Source organism: Herpailurus yagouaroundi, unplaced genomic scaffold, assembly GCF_014898765.1.
Source record: "Herpailurus yagouaroundi ecotype Mexico unplaced genomic scaffold, PumYag 77, whole genome shotgun sequence".
NCBI classification, from domain to species: Eukaryota; Metazoa; Chordata; class Mammalia; order Carnivora; family Felidae; genus Herpailurus; species Herpailurus yagouaroundi.
The window spans coordinates 72,484,099-72,502,825 of record NW_024412388.1 but is presented as its reverse complement, the minus strand read 5'-3'; the positions used below and the strand labels follow the sequence as shown (position 1 = coordinate 72,502,825).

The window sequence follows — 18,727 nt, the reverse complement described above, 5'->3', positions numbered from 1 at the left end:
GAGAGTGCACGTGTGGACTCGCATGAGTATGGCAGGCACACAGAGAGAGGGAGAGAGGGAATCCCAGGCAGGCTCCATACTGTCAGCGCAGAGCCTGATGTGGGGCTTGAACTCAACTAACCATGAGATCATGACCTGAGCCGAAATCAAGAATTGGATGCCTGAGCTACCCAGGCGCCCATCTCTAGAGATTTTTATTACCAGCCTTTGAAGGAAATGGAGTTGGAGCTTCTGGACCTGTGATGTTCAGACTCCTTTACTGACAAATTCAATGGAGAGTAAGCAGATTTTGTTTCAAGTATGTATGTTAAAAAAAAAAAAACAACAACAACAACAACTGAAGGGGACGCCAGGGTGGCTCAGTTGGTTAAGGAGCCAAGTTTGGCTCAGGTCATGATCTCACAATTCGTGAGTTCAAGCCCCGCGTCAGGCTGTGTGCTGATAGCTTGGAGCCTGCTTCTGATTCTGTGTCTCCCTCCCTCTCTCCCCCTTCCCTGCTCGTGCTCTTTTTCTATCAACAATAAATAAACATTAAATTTTTTTAATTAATTAAAAAGATATGATGAACCCATGTCACTACCATATAGGAAAAAGGAGACAAGTAAGATGTGGCAGAGAGGGGAGAAAGAAGACTTCAGTCTTTTTTATTAGCTTCATTGAAATATAATTTCCATACAATAACACTTAATTTTCATACACTTCACACTGAAAGTGTACAATTCAATGAGTTTTGACAAAAGTATATGGTTGTTTTAAGTTCACTAGAATCTTAACTTTTCATAGTTGATTCTTTTACAAAAAGCTTGTGTTTTATGATTTTCTTCATAATTAGTTTTTTTGTTTATAATTTAAAAATATGTTTCTAGAAGAACTGTCTGAAATTATATGCTCCTACCTCACCTCATTTTGTAAAAGTGGCTTACAAAGATGCATGAAGGATAGCATAATAACCAGAAATAAAACAGAAGATTTAAAGGGAAAACAATGATTTAAATCGGTGCCAAGTTTAAGAATGTAGACCATGGATTCTCATTTCATTCTTGACATATAGGACAATCAGACTTTAGGCTTCCAGTTAGTATGAAAAGGGGAAAGCCTTTCCATGTTTTCTTGGCATGTTTGAGAGCATCAGTGAATTTAGGCTCCTCTTTAGCAAACCCAGTTGCCACCCTTCCAAGAGTTCTTGAGTTTCATAAGCCCACTGAAGGTTAATCCCCAATTGTTTGCCATGAGGAAGCAAAAGTTATATGAGCCAAATTTTAAAGCTAAAGTTATCTGTGTCATTAACAAAGAGGCTGTAGGGCTACTTAAAGTAACTTTAATGAAAGCCAACTCATACTAACATCCAGGAACCAAGTCTTCTAAAACTGTGAAGTCTCCTGTGTAGGGCAGTGGTTCGCTGGAACCACCTTCTCCCAGCTTATGAGAGCCAATTGTTAAATTTTCAGAATTTTGCCAGCTGGTTGTTAAACACAGCCATTATTAAAAATTAAGTTATGTAGGGGTGCCTGAGTGGCTTAGTCAGTTGAGCATCCTACTCTTGATTTTTGGCTCAGGTCATGATCTCACAGTTTGTGGGTTCAGCCCCTTTTTGGGCTCTGTGCTGACAGTGAGGAGCCTGCTTAGGATTCCCTGTCTCCCTCTCTGTCTCTGCCCACCCCCCCCGGCCTGCTTTCACTCACTCTCTCTCTCAAAATAAATAAATAAACTTAAAACATTAAATTATGTGAACTTAAGACTAAATAAATTATACTAAAAACAATACTAAAAACTTATCACTTCCTAATTCCTGTACTACATTTTACCATTCATTACCTGTGCTCTTAAAGGTTATTTACATCTGTTGTGTACATGCATGATGGTAATATTCGATAATGGCATGCCATTGCATATCTCTTCCCAACTCTGTATTCAATAATGTTATGTTGGTAACTGGGAATTGGCAACAGTGGGAATGTGTGCATCACAAAAATCAACTTAATTTAGCTTTTTATTGATTGTCCAGACATAAGAAACTGATGGAAGAAATTTTAATCCCACAGATTAAACTTAAAAGTGTGTCACTTGTATAGCCATTACAGTGAGGGAGTATTCTTCCAGTATTCAAAAGCTATTATGTAATTCAGCAAAGAAGTCACCCATATCATCAACAAACAAATGAAGTTCCAATGTATGTTTTCATTGTTTCACTTGTCTCATTAGGATAAACAAAAATATCAACCAATAGCCATGTTGGAACTACACTGGTTTGTCAATTGCAACAATAGGTTGGCGTCAGATGCACGAGCTCTGCAAAAAATCAACAGAAGCATTCTGTTGTGAGAATCAATTGGCAATACAAAATTTACAGTAAGGAATATTAACTGTTTTATTATTATTTATAAATTGTGTGCTACCTATCCTTTATACCAGTAAAATTTATAATAAACTTATGTGGGTATATTATGCATATATTTTCCCCTACATTTACCAACACACTACTTCCTGGAGCTAAAAATCTCAGAGTACCGAACATACATTAAAGATTTTTTTTTTAACCACCTAGTCTAAGAGTATACATTCAGGTAGAGTGATATAACTGGAGGTCCCAATGGTGAATTTCTTCATCTTCTTCCAGAACGGGGGCGGGGGGGGCAGCTCTTTCATGAGGACAGATTCTTCTCTAACCCCTAGGCAACACTTTCACAACTGGGTTTGTGCCCAGCAGACTGGGCAGAGGATTTTGAATGACTCAAAGCAAAGCAATCACAGTTATTGCAAAAGAAAATTTAAATGTATGCCCTGCTGATGAGATAACTAAGGAATATTTACTCACACAGAAAATAAGCATTAATCCACCAGTGCTAGGGTCAGAGTGAACAGGACTGATTCTGGATGTCATTGCAAAGTGTGTATGTTTGGCCATTTCTTATCTCTCACTTTAGAGCCTGCCCCTCTGCTGCTCTAGAAGCAATAATGCCTCTTTACCCACTGTTTTTTTTTTCTATCCCCAAAGGCTCTACTCATCTTTCATCTACTTAAAGAACATAACAGCCAGCTTTAAAGAAACCAATCCATGGAGTTCAGTAGCGAACTCAGATGGCTTCAGGAGCCAGACCTTCTCCATCTAAAGTGCATTTAAATGCAAACTGTAAAAAATATATGCATGTTAAATAAGTTGTATCTACAGGAAAAATTAGCCCAAAGGCTGCCAGCTTGTGAGCTCAGTCTAGTCTTTTTTTTTTTTTTTTAATTTTTATTTATTTGGGGGCACCTGGGTGGCTTAGTCGGTTAAGCATCTGACTTCGGCTCAGGTCATGATCTCACGGTTTGTGGGTTTGAGCTCTGCATCAGGCTCTGTGCTAACAGCTCAGAGCCTGGAACCTGCTTCTGATTCTGTGTCTCCCTCTCTCTCTCTGCCTCTCTCTCTCTCCCTCAAAAAAACTAAACATTAAAAAAATGTTTTAAATAAAAAATACATATTTATTTTGAGAGAGAGGGAGCGTGCATGTGCATGCACCAGCAGGGGAGGGGCAGAGAAAGAAGGAAAGAGAGAGACTCCCAAGTCGGCTTCACGCTGAGTACCTGACTCGGGGCTCGATCTCCTGACCGTGAGGTCATGACCTGAGCCAAAATCAAGAGTCGGACACTTAACCAATTGAGCTACCCAGGTGCCCCTCAGAGTCTAGTCTTTCAAGGGATGTTGGAGAGGTGGTAGTTTGACAGGAAAAAGGTGGGAACTTGGAGGTTGAGGTACCTAGACTTGAATCCTGGATTTACTGTCTTAACATGGGACCTTGGACAAATTATTAAATTTCTAAGAACTTTGGTTTCCTCATGCATAAAAGTGAATTGTTGTGAGAAATAAATGAAGAATAGATGAACCACCAATAAATAGAAGATAGCTCAATAAATGTTGCAGTTGTTTCCTGCTATCCAGTGACACAGGGAACCTGAAAGATCACCAAGCCTCCAGTACCCAAGGGAGTTAATTTTCAAAGGTGAGATTAGGGTGCAGGTATCTGGGGAAGCATAGTCAGGGCATGACTTCAGTAGCCAAAGAGGCAACAAGATATATCTTGGATACAACATACAAGGACTAGACTGTGGGAGATCTGCTTCTGCGACAGAGCTAGTCTTAGAGAATGCATGGGCAGGGGTAAGAAAGGAGATGGGATCCCAGATTTTGCCTTTTGGAAGGGGTGCTTTGGTCTGAATTTCTTTCCCCTGCACCCCTGAAATTAGAAAGTGAGGACTATAACTCACCCAGAGGCTCTCCCTTGTTCCTCCTGCGTATACGCTTCTCCCCAGCCCTTCACAGAGCTCAGAGCGGTCCTCCCAGTGTGGGAGTTTTTCCCAGCCTTCCACAGAAACCATTGTTTTTGAGGATCCCTTCAAGAAATGGTTCATACAGTTTATGGTTGTAGTTTGAATAACAGAAGTCTTTCATCCCCATATTCAAGTGGGCCTTATGATCTGAACAAAAGGAGCAGCTCCAAATAGGAGAGAGAGTTGTGGAGAAAATGGCAGCTAGCTTCGAAAGGAATATTTGGCATTGAAAGTTGGCCCAGCTTTAACTAAAAAGAACCATGTCACTTCAGTTTTAGGATATGTACAGCCCGTCAATTCAGAGAGGATGTTTAAAAGACAACCTCTCTCAGGTTCTGTTCATTTTGAGTTGATCCACTGTAAGACTATAAAAAAAAAAAAAAAAATGAAAGCATAATAGTTCTAGAATGTTATCCGTAGTTATATTGACCCAGCCTTAAAAGGACTGCCTGGGCTTAATGCCTGGTATATTGTCAGCTCTCAATAAAACCTTGATGGATGTATAAACAAATGAGGGATTTTAGGTATCCAGTAGCAACAAGTAGTGGGCTTGAACATCATATATCATACATCTCAATAGAATCTATAATCTGTCCCTTTTAATATTGACTGTTTTGATACATTGAGATGGGTACATATGTATATTTCATAAAAGATCAATTGTGAGTGAGCCAACCGTGCTCTGAATATTTCCTAAACATCTCTAAATACCTTCTATACACCTTTGCTTCAGTATTTGACCAATAAGTCCTAAACCATTCTGTGAAACAACATAGCCCAAGAATTTTTTTAAGTAATTGATGTAATACAAAGAAACCATGAGTAACAAGTGGGAGAATGTAGCTGTCTTCCAGTCCTTTGAATGAGAAAATTCCCAGAAACGTTAGGACTGACGGAAATGCCTGGTTGTTAATGCAACTAGCCATGCAAATTCTCTTGGGCTGAAAGCCAGACATTTCCCACTCTATTTTGTGACAGCTCTACTCTGGGGAGCAAGGCCGATTCCTCCAAACCCACAGCTGTGTAACAGACCACGATGATGCAGCCAAGATGGTCCTCAGAACCATTTCCACTCTGCCGCGTGCCTTCTTCAGTAAGGGGGTGTCTGTAATAGAAGTGAAGTTGACTTTCTTTTTACTGCTGGCATCGCCTTCGTGTGCTTGTCCTGCTTTAAATTATAGATTGTCATCTCCTAAAGGCAGAGTCTGCCACTGAATTATCCTTGGGTGTCTTTCTCTTTGCCACCTCTCACTGCCATCGTGTCTAGCCCAAAGGGGGCCTCCGAAAAGGACTGTTGGATTGAACTAAACACCATTTGTGTCCAATCCCAATAATACTTACTATGTTTTGCACAAAGTGGAATAATTATTTTGGGAAATGGCAAAAGTCAGAAATGGCACGTTAGAGCAGGGACTTGACTTCCCAGATCTTCCAAGCCGTGTAGGACTCATAGATATTAGCCAGAGTCTAGGGTCTCTCGGGAATTTAGAGTGTCTATAGAGGGTTTTGGTGCTTTCTCCTTTCCCTTCTGGCTTGGGGCACAGTGAGAAGCAGGAAGTACATCCCCTGGGGTTCAAAGAACACTTTACACAGCATTCTGGAGCAGTACACCACCTCCACCCTTTTAGGAAAAATGTTGGCACATAGAACTAAGCAGCCAACAGCCACATTCTCAAGATATTTGAAATGATGCTCATCTTTTAACAAAGGCTTCTGTGCACCCACAAAGAGGAAGCAAGATCTCCTCCCCTCACTGTGACTGCATCTTCCTCCTTGGGAGCCTGAGCTCTCTGAGGCGATGCCCTGCCAGGCAGGCCACATGAGCACATCCTCACAGTGCCAGTTCCAACAACAGAGGAAAGATGTTAGAGACATGGTCTTCTGAATCTTTTTCTGTGTGTTCCCCTCCAAATGGGGAGCTGCGCATCCTGCCTTGTGTGTATATATGTATTTCCTGAACCCAGCTATAAATAAATGGCAAGCTTTCTTATTCAGACAATAGCAACATATATGAGAAAGGAAAACAATCACTCTCACAGGAAAAGAGAAACCTGTTCTTTGTTCCAAAACACAGAAACTCTTTGTGTTTAGAATCAGAACCTTTAGCTTTTTCAAGAAAAAAAAAAAAAAAACAATGTATTTTTTGTTTATTACTTACAGTTACCACTTCCTAAATCCTTTTCATTTAGAAAGACTACACCTGGCATTGCTTTTGTGTTTTCTCCTTTCCACAGTTAAACAGAACCACTCACTGCTCCAAATGGGACCTGTTCTATTATTAAAAGTCATTTCTTTTGGCACATTTTTAACCTGTCTTAAAATGATAACCGTGGGACCTTGATAAATTGATTGAAAAACTTCTCCTAAGGTGGCTTTGTTAAGACATTTATTTTAAGAATAACTCTCAGTAGAATTTATTGGTGAGTTACTTTATCTATTCCCAGTATTAAATTATTTCCCCACCAAGGGTGTTATTATTCCTTTCCTGACAGTAATGAAAAAAAAAAAAAAATGAAACTATCCTCAAACAATGCTATGTTGGCTACTGGCTCTGATGTCAGTAATTTTGAGAATACTCCCACCAGAAGCTATAAATTATAAATATAAGGTCTGGAAAAAAGAGAAACACCAAAGAGTGAGGAAAAGCAGTGATTACAGTTTCAAATAAATGTCAACAAAGCAAACACATAGGCACCAAGGGGGCAGGATTGTTCACTCAAGGAAGTGAGAGTGGGGGATGGGAGAGAGGGTAGAAAAAGATGGAACCCAAGTAAATAAAGCACACCACGAAAGGAAATCTGCAGTGTCCATTACTCAGAAGAAACTGGGCACTTTCTGAAGTAGGCACAACCTTGGAGATTTTAGTTTGTTCCCTCACTGATAAACAAGAAGTCAGCACTGATAACGATCCCTGATAACACTTCCTCTGGAATGTACAACATTCCATGTTTCTACTTCATTGTCACCACCGGACATGCATGAGTCAGACTGCGAGGTGGGAAAATTGGCCGGGCTGCTCATGGGACCATTGAAGGTATAGCCAGGCCTATCCGTGTGATTTTGCCATGCTTCTTTCTCTTTCAACTCATCTCAGGAGGGATAGGTGATTTCTTTACCTTTGGATAAAGAATGCAGCGAATCATCTGTAGAGCAGATGGAAAACCAACTGGCAATTATCTAGTGCTTATGAATGGTGGGAGCAACTAGCCTAATGTGATAGACTAAAATGGGCTGCCCACAGTTCTCCCAGTTGATTAGAAAATCGGGTCAATGGAAATATTCAGTTTTCTGGATTTTGTTTTCTTTGTGTCTGAGCTTGACCAGGTAACAATGGCTGTACATACCATGTTTTTTAAGGATCTTTGGGAAGTCCTTGAATCACTGAGGTCCCACTTAGTAAACCTTTGGCCCAGGGAACTGTCTCCCGGTGGTCTGGAAGAAATCATAAACTTCTCAGATAAACTGTATCTAATCTACATGAAGGATGATAGTTCTAACTGTAAATGAGCAGACTAACCATCTTGGCCCACCTTCAACAACACACAACAGAGATTCAGACATCATGCAGTCCTATTCCCTGCACCCAGAAAGAAACATGCTGGCCAGACTTACTAAGAGAAATTGAAGAGAAGTTTTATAAATCCTAGTTTTTGTCTTGCGTTTAGAGATAGCTCCACTTATATCTTGAAGAAATCAACATGCTTATTGAGCTTCTGGACTATTTCACTAAATCACAGGTCACAAACTGACAGAGACATGTATGTGTTCAGTTTGATATACATAAGGTTTTTTCTTTTCTTTCTCTGTTTTAATGCTTTCAGGTCTAGTTTGCCCCAGGTCCACCACTTCCTATTATCTTACATCCAAAATCATTTGGGTTAGGACCACAGGGTATAGTGTCCTATTGTACAGCATAAGGAAAAAGACAAACATTGGCCTCACTGGTTTAGCCCGGTTCACATTAACAAATGAATTGTGTTTCTTTTTCTGGATGTAGACCGTACCTCATTTTTATACATGCAGTTGTTCACATACATAATTGTGAACATCTCAGTATACTCTTGAAGTTTGCTATATCCTTTGAAAGGGGTGAAGAAATGAATCAATTAGTTGCAAGCATATTTTGATCACCTGCTAGATGCCAAATGACTTGCAAGAAACAAAGAGGGAAAGGTGCACATTTATTACACATTGAATATGTACTAGGAACTTATGCTAAGCACTTTACAGACATAATCTCTTTTGCTTTGTCTTTTAAAATAACCTTCAGAATTACTCTATAGGAAATAGGTATGACATTGTCATCCCATTTTACAGTTGAGGAAAATGAGCCTTGGAGAGCTTAAGTGACTTGCTCAAGGTCACACAGTTAGTGTATAGCAGAGCATGGATTCAGACCTACCTCTTTCTGATTGCAGACTAGAAACCTGACCCCTACTTGGCTGGTCATGCTGCCATAAAATACTATTAGCTTATTAAGGGCTTATTACTATGTCTCATTATATACATTATCTTCATGTACTTTCACAATAAGTGTATCAAAGGCTATTATTATCCCAGTTTTATAGTGAGGAAACCAAGAAGTCAAAAAACAAACAAAAAGCTTAAATTTACATTTAAAGCCTAGAGCTGAGACTCAAACCCAGGGGTCACTCCAGAGTTAATGGTTTAATGTGCCCCCTCCCATACAGTGAAAGCTACTATTAATGTGTTTTGAAAGCAGCCAAAAAGAAAGTCTGCATAAGATGTGTTTACATAGAAATTCATAATAGAAGAGGGTTACTTGGATATGCATTGTTTTTCTCTTAAATAAGCCTCTCCATTTTATTTCTGGACATACCCACTTTATAAAGAGGGCTAAGTTGAATATGTTTTTAATTTGCTTAGAGTAGTTACACTTTAGGAGTGTCTTTAACTTCTCATTTTTATACACTTTTTCTTCATTTTTATTTTTTAATTTTTATTTCATTTTTGAGAGAGAGAGCATGAGCTGGAGAGGGGCAGAGAGAAAAGGAGACAGAGAATCCAAAGCAGGCTCCATGCTGTCAGCACAGAGCCCAGCATGGGGCTCAAACCCACAAGCCGCAAGATCACAACCTTAGCTGACACTCAACTGACTGAGCCACCCAGGTGCCCCAGGAGTGTCTTTAACCTCTTAAATGTCCACATATCCAAGTAGATCTAAGATTTCTCAATCAGGGCTCTAAAGAAGAACCAACCCATCGGATGACACCCTCTCTGGATCCATCCCTTTAGGGAACAATTTAAAAAGTGCAAGAGAAATGTCCAGTCAAGTCCTATAACTATACCAAACTGTACCATGTCAGAATAGGATTACATATGAAAGAAGAGTTAGTGATACCACAGGACAACAAATAATAAGTGCCAAATGAGTACAGAAAAGGAGATGTTATAGTAGTTTATAGGAAAGCGAGATGTGCTGCAGCTCTGGAGGTCAAGAAAAAGAGCAAAGTAAGATGATTAAGAAAGGTTTTGAGTTGCACAGATTTGGGTTTAAATCTACCTGTATGACTTTGAGCAAGTTATTTGACTTCTCTATCAGTCCTGTTTGTTCATCTATAAAATGGGAATTTTGAGACTAGATAATAAATTTTCAATGTTTTCCATGGTGCCCTGCCTGTTCTTATTGTAGTATAATTGTTTGCCAGTCTCCTCCATTAGCCTGTAACCTCTGCAAACACTGGATCTGTGTCTTACTCATCTTTGTCTCTCAGCCTTTGATATAGTGCTTAAGCTCATCCCCATTGCTGATGTTTCCTTCTGTGCCAAGGATATTTCATTATCAGATTCCTCTTGCTCTTTCCCGGCTCTTGACATATTCCACACTAGGAGAAGTGAGCAGTTGACCTGATTGGTGGGTCAGTAGGAGCTTACCATATGCCACCCTTCACGTGGTCTTTGGAATGAATTTTCTGCAGGGAAAGTGCTGTCTCTTGCACTCTTCCATACTGTGAATCTTGCTGTCCATTGCTGCCACGAGTGAGTGGCCAAGGCTTCCGAATTCTGAGGCCTAATAATATGAAGCACATTTCCATACAAATATTAAGGGATAAAGGGAGACCTGGCTGGAAAGGTAGATCAAGCCAGATTGTGGAAAAGATATTGGTATACCGTTATGGCATGACATTTCAGCAAATTCCTTATAATGTATGGATATTGATAAAGAATGGAAAGAGTCTGCATAGCGAAGCCCAAGATATATTTAAGTTGTTGTGGGGTTGTTTTTTGTTTTCGTTTTGTTTGTTTGGGGTTTCGATATTTTTGTAGTGAGGTTGTGGTTGTTTTTTGGGTTTTTGTTTTCATTTTTTTTGAAAAGACGAGAATGAGATCAATTTTTAAATTTTGTGCAAAGTTCATTTTTATGATTTTTTTAAACTATTTTTATAGTAAGGCATTAATAATCCCATCATTTGATGAATAGACCTGTTACATCAGGTTTTTTGTTTGTTTGTTTTTTAACCAGGTGTGGTCTAGGGACCATCTGCCTCAGAATTACCTGGAGAGGTTTAGAATGCAAATTTTCTGTGCCTCACTTCAAATCTGACAGACCAGAATCCCTGGGGATGAGACCTAGTGAGACCTAGGAATGGGAGTTTAACATTCTCAAGTGATTTTTATGTTTATTGTATTAAGGACATCACCTGTAACAGACAGGTTAATTCAATTTAAATGTATCTACCAAAGGAAATTGGGGGGGGGGGGGCGGTTATTACTAAATCAGATTATTGACCAGAATGATTACCACTAGGGACCCTTTTTCCTATAGAGCAGGGCAGCCCTTCTTACTCAGCCAAGAATATCATCAAAACCCCCGCTGGGCCTTTGTATATGTGTCCATTTCATGTCTTAGTGATAGATCTTATGAACAAAAACAAAAAATTATGGACAGTTTTAAAACCTTTTTAAAATTACACACAAATGCACACTTTCATAAAACAAAACAAAACAAGAAGAACCCTTCCAGCTCTTCCAAAGAATCTTAGCTTCTTCGAGTTTTCCTCCTGGGATTCTCAATGACTAGAGGAAATAGGCAGGAACTTGACAAGAACATTCTTAGGCATCCGTTGCAAGCTTATTCCCACACACTGCCTTCCTTCTGTTTGAAAGTGTGGGGAAATGCTCTGCTTAAACCTGCTTTGTTTCTCTTTATAGATCATGCAACAGATGAGTGACCACCGCTATGACAAACTCACTGTGCCTGATGACATGGCCGCGAACTGTATATACCTAAATATCCCCAACAAAGGCCACGTCTTGCTACACCGAACCCCAGAAGAGTATCCAGAAAGTGCAAAGGTAAAAAACCCTCCTTCCTGGCCACTGCAGCTGAATAAGCCTCCATGACAGTCTTCCTGCCTAGGGAGTTTTTTCATGATGGAGTGACAAATAACAGGCACTTCCTTTTCCTCTATACACATCAAATCATTATGAAAGCAGAAAGGATAATATAGGTCACAAGGAAAGTTTGATTTAACTCACGCTTCTCATTCATGTCATTGGTCACTAATGTGTGCACAGTAGTTGAGGTGATTGTCTCTGGTATTCAGAACTTTTCAAATAAGTACTTAGATCTCCTAAGTCTGTGCTCCAGCTCTGATTACACATACCTCCCCACACTTAAATACCCATTAAGCATAGACACCTACAATTAGATGGTCAACTCGAATTGTTTTCGGACAAATGTGAGCTGCCCTTCCTCAGAACGTCATTAGCTTCTTATGGCAGAGAAGTATGAATGACCCAGAGGTGGCCGCTAATTGTCAGGGCTACAAAAAGAAGGGCTTTGGGCTGCACACCCCAGGTAGCAAAGGATCAGAAAGAGCAAAAAGAAAATATACTTGCAGTCAGGCACCTACCTGTCCCTCTAAGAGCCTCTGCATTTATGTGCCAACAAGGGAATTGTCCCTAGATATGGAATTCTTTCTGGTCTTAGAAGATGTTGCTTTGTCTTTCAGGGCATTCTGCCAGTCTCATTTGTATACTTTAGCAACTGCAGTTTACTTTAACCACGGAGACACAACAGTGCTCATCCATAGGCCCTCCACATGTCCATATCTGTTTTAGGCATTTCAGCATCTTCAGCTCTGCCTGAAGGAATAAGATATTCATACTGAGCATTACACAAGAGCCTTTGATAACCACTCATCTTTTTTTACATCTAACTTAAAATTTTACATCTTTAAACATTTTAGAAAATGTTTGGCTATCTTTTAAATATGTGATATTGTGTAATTACTAGGCTTATCTTAATTAGTCACCTTCTTGGCAGATTAAAAGAAAATGGTGGGGAGATACATAGATGATTTCTCTGTTTCCATGGCGGAAAGTGTGATGCTGAGGAAACTATAGGACCCCTTACCTCATACTGGGGATTAACCAGCTCTCAGATGAATAGTGGGTCTCATATTTTATTGTGCCTCAGGTTTGTTAAAAAAGCATGTTCCTAGATCTAGAATCTGCACCCTAGAATCCTAGAATCTGCAATACCAACAAGTACCTAGGTCACCGCACTCACTTGGAGAAACACAGCTCTGGATCGTTCCTGCTTCTCCAGCCACAGTGATCATCTGACAACCAGATGATGATTAACCTCTTCTGGATTCAGTCCTGTGTCTATCAACAGTAACGACGATAGCATCCATGTTCACTGAGGCTTCCCCTGCTCCAGGCACTGGGCCAAGTGCGCTGCGTGCATTATCTTATTGATTCCTTACTGCGGCCCTGGGAGGGCACTCTTGCTACTCTAATTTTACAGAGTAGTAACCCAAGGCTAAGAGGGGACATGGCATTTTGGTTGAAGTCACACTTTGGGTGGTGAGTTGACAGAACTGGGTTTGGAGCCCAGCTCTGGCTCCAGCACTCTTAATTAACCACTGTACTGAATTTTAAGGAGCAAAGTGCTTCCTGAAGAAGCAGGGTAGATTGCTTTTAGACAGCGTGTTTTCAAGGGATTTTGTTGTTGTTGTTTTTTAAATGTGCTTTGTTTGATCATCAGAGAACAATCTGTGGACTGTTAATTTGAAGTTTTGACACATGCTTTCTATTAGTGTCAAAAGATTCTATAAAATTCACACCTGTAATTTAAAAGCAGTTTGACCTGAAATACTTCATTTAAATTCTGTTTTGTCAGGTTTTTCCAGTGGTGTTGGTAAGGAAAGAAACATTAAAGTACAGTTAAGAGGGTTTTAAAGTGTGGAGAGGGAGAGTACTATTGAGGCTGAAAACACTGCCACCGGCTTTCGAGTATCACTCAATCTCCCAGTGACAACGGCAGAGTGAAGGCATCTCTAGTAACAACCACATTTTTGACACATCTTTGCCTTTGAGGTTAAAGCATAGAGCTAGTGGTTAACCAGTGCTGCTAGCTCCATCAGTATGGCTGTGGGCACATATGTGGTCTAGATTGCATGCACATCTTGGGGTTACATGGCTGAGATGCCTAAACTTGCAAGCCACATTAATTCTCTGCACTAGGCAAGGAGGTGGGGGTAGGGTAAGACAGAGGCAGAGGCACAATCCTTCTTCTTTACCTTTCCTTGATTCCTGCTGCAGGTTTATGAGAAGCTGAAGGACCATATGCTGATCCCCGTGAGCCATTCTGAACTGGAAAAGGTGGATGGGCTGCTCACATGCTGCTCAATTTTAATTAACAAGAAGGTAGACTCCTGAGTTGAAGTCCCTCCCTTGTAGCCAGCAATACTGCACTCACAAGGCCGATAACTGTACCACTCCTATCGTGTTCATTGACAATCTACTGTGCCACTGTGCTACTAACTCTGGTTTACAAAAGTCTGATTCCAAGTTTGCTTCATTCTGCCCCGCCCCCCCCCCCCCCGCCCCTTGCGGTGGTACCTAAGCCGTGGGTTTTGCTAAATGAATTAAGCAATCTAGAAAATATAGAGCTAATGAATTATTGAACTGTGATTAATAATAGTAAAGAAACACTCATTTTAGTGTTTGTATTATTGGTGTGAAATATATATATGCTGTTTAGTTGCCAATATATGCTAAAGGGTATCTTCTTGATCAGTCAGATAGGCTGGGTTGTTTTGTGTTTTGTTTTTTGTTTTTCTCTGTATCATTAATCATCTTTGGTTCCTGAAAAATTCCCTCGTTCCTGGATCCTCTCCATTTCCTTCTTTTTTTTTTTTTTTTTTCATCTGAACTCTGGAAATTTTGTTTCCAGTTATTTTCTTTTGCCTTTCCCACTTCTATTACCTTAGGTAAAATCCACTGTCTTGCCTTCTGGATACCTTCTTGCAGGCCTCCCCCATCTGCCGCATCCGTCTCCTCTGGCTCGTGGCTACGTATTTGGCCACCACCTCCATTCTCCCCAGGAAAGGCAGACAGGTCCCTCAGCAGAATTGTGACCAAAATCAGAGAGACTATTTGGGGAAGAGTTAACTACAAAGAAGCATATCCTGATGGGGTTTGCCCTAGATAACTAAATTCCATAAGTAGGACACCACAGCTAGGAAGGTAAATTCAGCTCCATAGGGTTGCTAGGATCGTAGATCAAGACACTTGGAAACACCATATGGGTACAATGTCTTAGGAAGTCTTTTAAGTCACATTCCATGAATTTTTGCTTTATCACTAGCCATTTACAGACCTTGGGGAATACTCTTATTTATTCCATCAGCTCATTTCTATTCCCACACCCCCCCCCCCATCGTGACTCACCCTATTTCCAGCCTTCTACCCCCCTGCAATTATCCTGGTCTAACGACATTATTTCTTTCAAAAGAGACATTGCATCTAAAAGTGATTATTGATGGTCTAGTGAGAGCCAGATGGAGCATGTACAGGAATTGATCTGCTTGGTGCTTGAAACCACAGACAATGGACAATTCTACTTTGAAATATCTATGATTATGTACTGTGGAATTCAATTAACACTTCTTTCCTCTCTAGCTTTTAAATTACACAACCTAAAACTGATGCCAGTCTCTTACAAAGAACAATGCCGCAGTGAAGGGAGAGATCATTGTCTTTTACTTAAACCTGAAAGAAACAGCCTCTTAGCAGGCCAAGGAAATGGTACTTTCCAAGGAATGGTGACTGATCCAGGCATGTTATCAAACTTCCTAGTCATCTCCACCTTTCCGGTATTGCCTGTAGCTTGTTGTTCAAGATTAACAATCAGGGAGATTAAGAAATATGACTGAAAGTCTTGCTCTGCTTACCTATGTATTTCTAACCAATCATTTCTTAGGTTTAGTGACCAAATGGAAGTGATAAGCCTCTGAGAAAACCAAGGCATCCGTAACTACTATCTGTCTTTCTCATTTATTTGATGATCTAATGCCAGGATTTGAAGAATTCCTTTCCTCTCCTTTTTGCTGAACTTTAAATTCATTTCACATGCAGATATCTTATATAGCATCCCATGAATGAACCATATCTTAGTCACTGTCATATTTGGAATTGTCTCATCATAGGTGAATAGTATGTTTTTACCAGAGAGAAAATGAATGTTACCCACATGCTCAAGTTAATAAGGAAAAATTGTCTTCCACAATTATGGTTGCCCTTTTGGGTTAAATCTGGCTCTGAGCTGGCAAAATCAAAACTTCTCCCTGGAAGAGGTCAGCATCTCAGAAACAATCTGGGGAAAATTAACCTAGTCAGCCACATGAGGCTTAATAGCAAGTGGCATATAATTTTTAATATCTTTACTTCTGTCATCCCCAACTGAAGAACTGTATTATAGTCGATTGCAGGTAGTTAGATTTTTCTTCTGAACAATCTGTTCTGCAGAAGGCTGTTTTCCACCTTTCCTTTCCTTTGCTTGCCCTCTTTGCTCCTCTGTCCCAAGAAATCACTTAGAATCTGTGTGCCTCTTCTACAGAATCTCATTCTATGCTATGTCAACTGACTAGGTTGTCTTCTTTGGACTCCCTACGTGATGATGTGAAAACCCAGAATATCTGCAGCATAGTCGTAGTATTTTTTGATGTTCTCGTAAGCATAATGTTCTCTGTTCGGAGGAAAGATAACCTGTTACTACATAGGTTCCCCTCTGGCCGTTGTGATTTATAAGGATAAATAAACTAACAGAAGCTGCTCTTTGACATTGTGAAGACAATAGGAATTATATTAAAGTAAGGAAAAGTTGAGTCAGAATTACTTGGTCGGTAAGATTCAATCTAATAGGGGCAATATAGAGAAAGTACATTATTTAGCATTATTTCTTCAACTCTAATGAATCGCTATAGAAATCAGCAGGCAGATCTCTAATGTGTATTGATTGCTCTTTAAGCTACTGTGAACAGATTACTAAGGCTATCTCTTCATCTCTAAGGGGGAAATAGTCTGTAGATGAATAATGTGACTTATATAGAGTTGCATGTTAGTCTTGGTAATTATTTAATCTTAAACATTCTACAGAACTCAGACATGATTTCAACATGGTATTAGATGTGTGCATTTTGATTTGCTGACCATCACATTCCACCCAATGTATGGTTATCCACTCTGTGTGCCAAAACCAGTAAATGCCTTTCACGGCTCTTTAGTCCAGAGAAGTTCTGCACTGATTTTGGTCTCTTATTGTCCTGATCCTACAAGTATACAAATCACGATGGAATAAAGTGTGAATTATACTGTGACCAACAGCATGTGTCTCTTTTTTGCAACAAAAACTGCTGTAGTAAATGAAGTCACCACTGCCTTGCTGTCAAGAGATGGGAAGTTTTCTCTGTTGTCCCATAATTAGAAATACTGTACCTGTAAATCCACTGCCATCAAAATCTTGGGTTGAAACGATATTTGAAGTGATACTTCATACTTCAGGCACTAAAAAGTGTGCATGATACCCAGGCGAGGTCAGGAGATCTTGATTTCACATGTGCTCCTCCTTAAGGCTTCCTTTGTTCCCTTTCACTCCTAACTGTGGTCAGCACATTACACGGTTCAGTCATGGAAACCATGCAACAATTTTTTCCTGTGTTCATGCAAGAGTTTGGTTTTGGTTTTGTTTGTTTGCAGTAAGCATCTTTTAGGAAATTTGAAGATTTTTTTAATGAGTCTTTTTTATTTCCACCAATTTTTTTTCGAGCTGAAATCAGCTTTATTGTTTTCCTTTTCTGATTGTAAAAATAACCACTCACTGTAAAAGTAAAATTCAAATAATACAAAAGAAACTATAAAAATAAAAGTAAAGAAAAAATACCCAAAATTTCATAACCTAGAGGTGCTCTTCTTAATATTTTGAAGAATATCCACACATCTATAAAGAGGTACAGATATAAATGTGGAATAATTTTACATAATTATGCAGTTCAGTAGCCTGCCTCCACTTAACAATAGATTGAAGGCATCTCCCCATGTCAATAAGTAGAGATCTACATCATCAATTTTAACAGCCCTGAATATTCTATGATACGGTTGTCGAAGCAGTTCTTTCTAATTTATATGGAGTGTTACATCACAGATGTTCAGTATGCCCATGTTGCTAGTAGCCCGGGGTCTTCAAGCCGTCAAAAATGTGCTGCTTATGAGGTTTCACACACACCCAGAGTCAGTTCAATCTGGTGCCTTCTCGTGGTAACTAAATGGTATGTGCACTTGCTCATTAGAAGCACAGAGTAATTAAAATTCCTTGGAGACATCATTGTTGTACCATATCTTCTCAACTTGATTAGTTCTCCCTTATCTAGGCCAGCATTGAAATGGCATGGAAGCTAAAAAGAAAATGCCAACTACCACCCTGGCACATCTGCCCAGGGCCCCCGTAGGCAATGGAACCCTCCACCTAAGTGCCAGAGTACTTACTCCTCACAGAAGAGAAAGGAGAACTTTTTAAAGGAAGAGTTGGCAGGGCTTTCCTGACTGATCTTCCTCCCAGCCTTCCAGAAGAATGGCAGAAGGTAAGAATGAGAAAAATCCCCTCTCGTGACAAGCTACAGATTCTGGAAATGGGACTTTTAGCTGAATGAATAATGCTGGTCAACAATATTTTTAGACAAGTGAGCACATATTTAACAAATGTGCACACTGCCAGGCTCTGGGGTGCAGCTCCTGTCTTTCCAGAGCTGGCAGTGTGGGAGGGCCAAGGAAGACAACACAAGATCACAAATGATTATGACACAAAAGAAGGTAGGGTAAGAACTAAAAAGAACAGCACCATGGTGGTTCCCAAGTAGGGGAGACCTGACAGAGGAACCAGGGTTTGATCTGGACTTGGAAGGACAGCCCAGGCTTCAGTAAGCCAAGATGGGAGGCCAGGTATTTGAGGATGAGGAAACAGCATGAACAAAGGCATGGAGGTGGGAGAGCATAGTATGCACTTCAGAAGTGCTTCTCGTGGGGGCACCTGGGTGGCTCTGTTGGGTTAAGCATCGGACTCTCAATTTCAGCTCAGGTCATGATCTCAGGGTCATGAGATGGAGCCCTG

The 18,727-nt window shown here is 40.1% G+C and overlaps 1 protein-coding gene across 6 annotated transcripts in view; it reads left to right on the top strand.

Moving 5' to 3' along the window:
* The window catches only part of DDAH1 (dimethylarginine dimethylaminohydrolase 1), a 137,731-nt gene extending 120,791 nt beyond the window's left edge, over positions 1 to 16,940 (top strand). For all 6 annotated transcript variants that reach the window (XM_040470829.1, XM_040470830.1, XM_040470834.1 and 3 more), the window contains 2 exons: positions 11,482 to 11,625; positions 13,882 to 16,940. In XM_040470829.1, the coding sequence (XP_040326763.1) occupies positions 11,482 to 11,625; positions 13,882 to 13,998 (261 nt within the window). In that variant the 3' untranslated portion in view covers positions 13,999 to 16,940. The remainder of the gene's footprint in view (positions 1 to 11,481; positions 11,626 to 13,881) is intronic.
* The last annotated feature ends 1,787 nt before the right edge of the window (positions 16,941 to 18,727 follow it).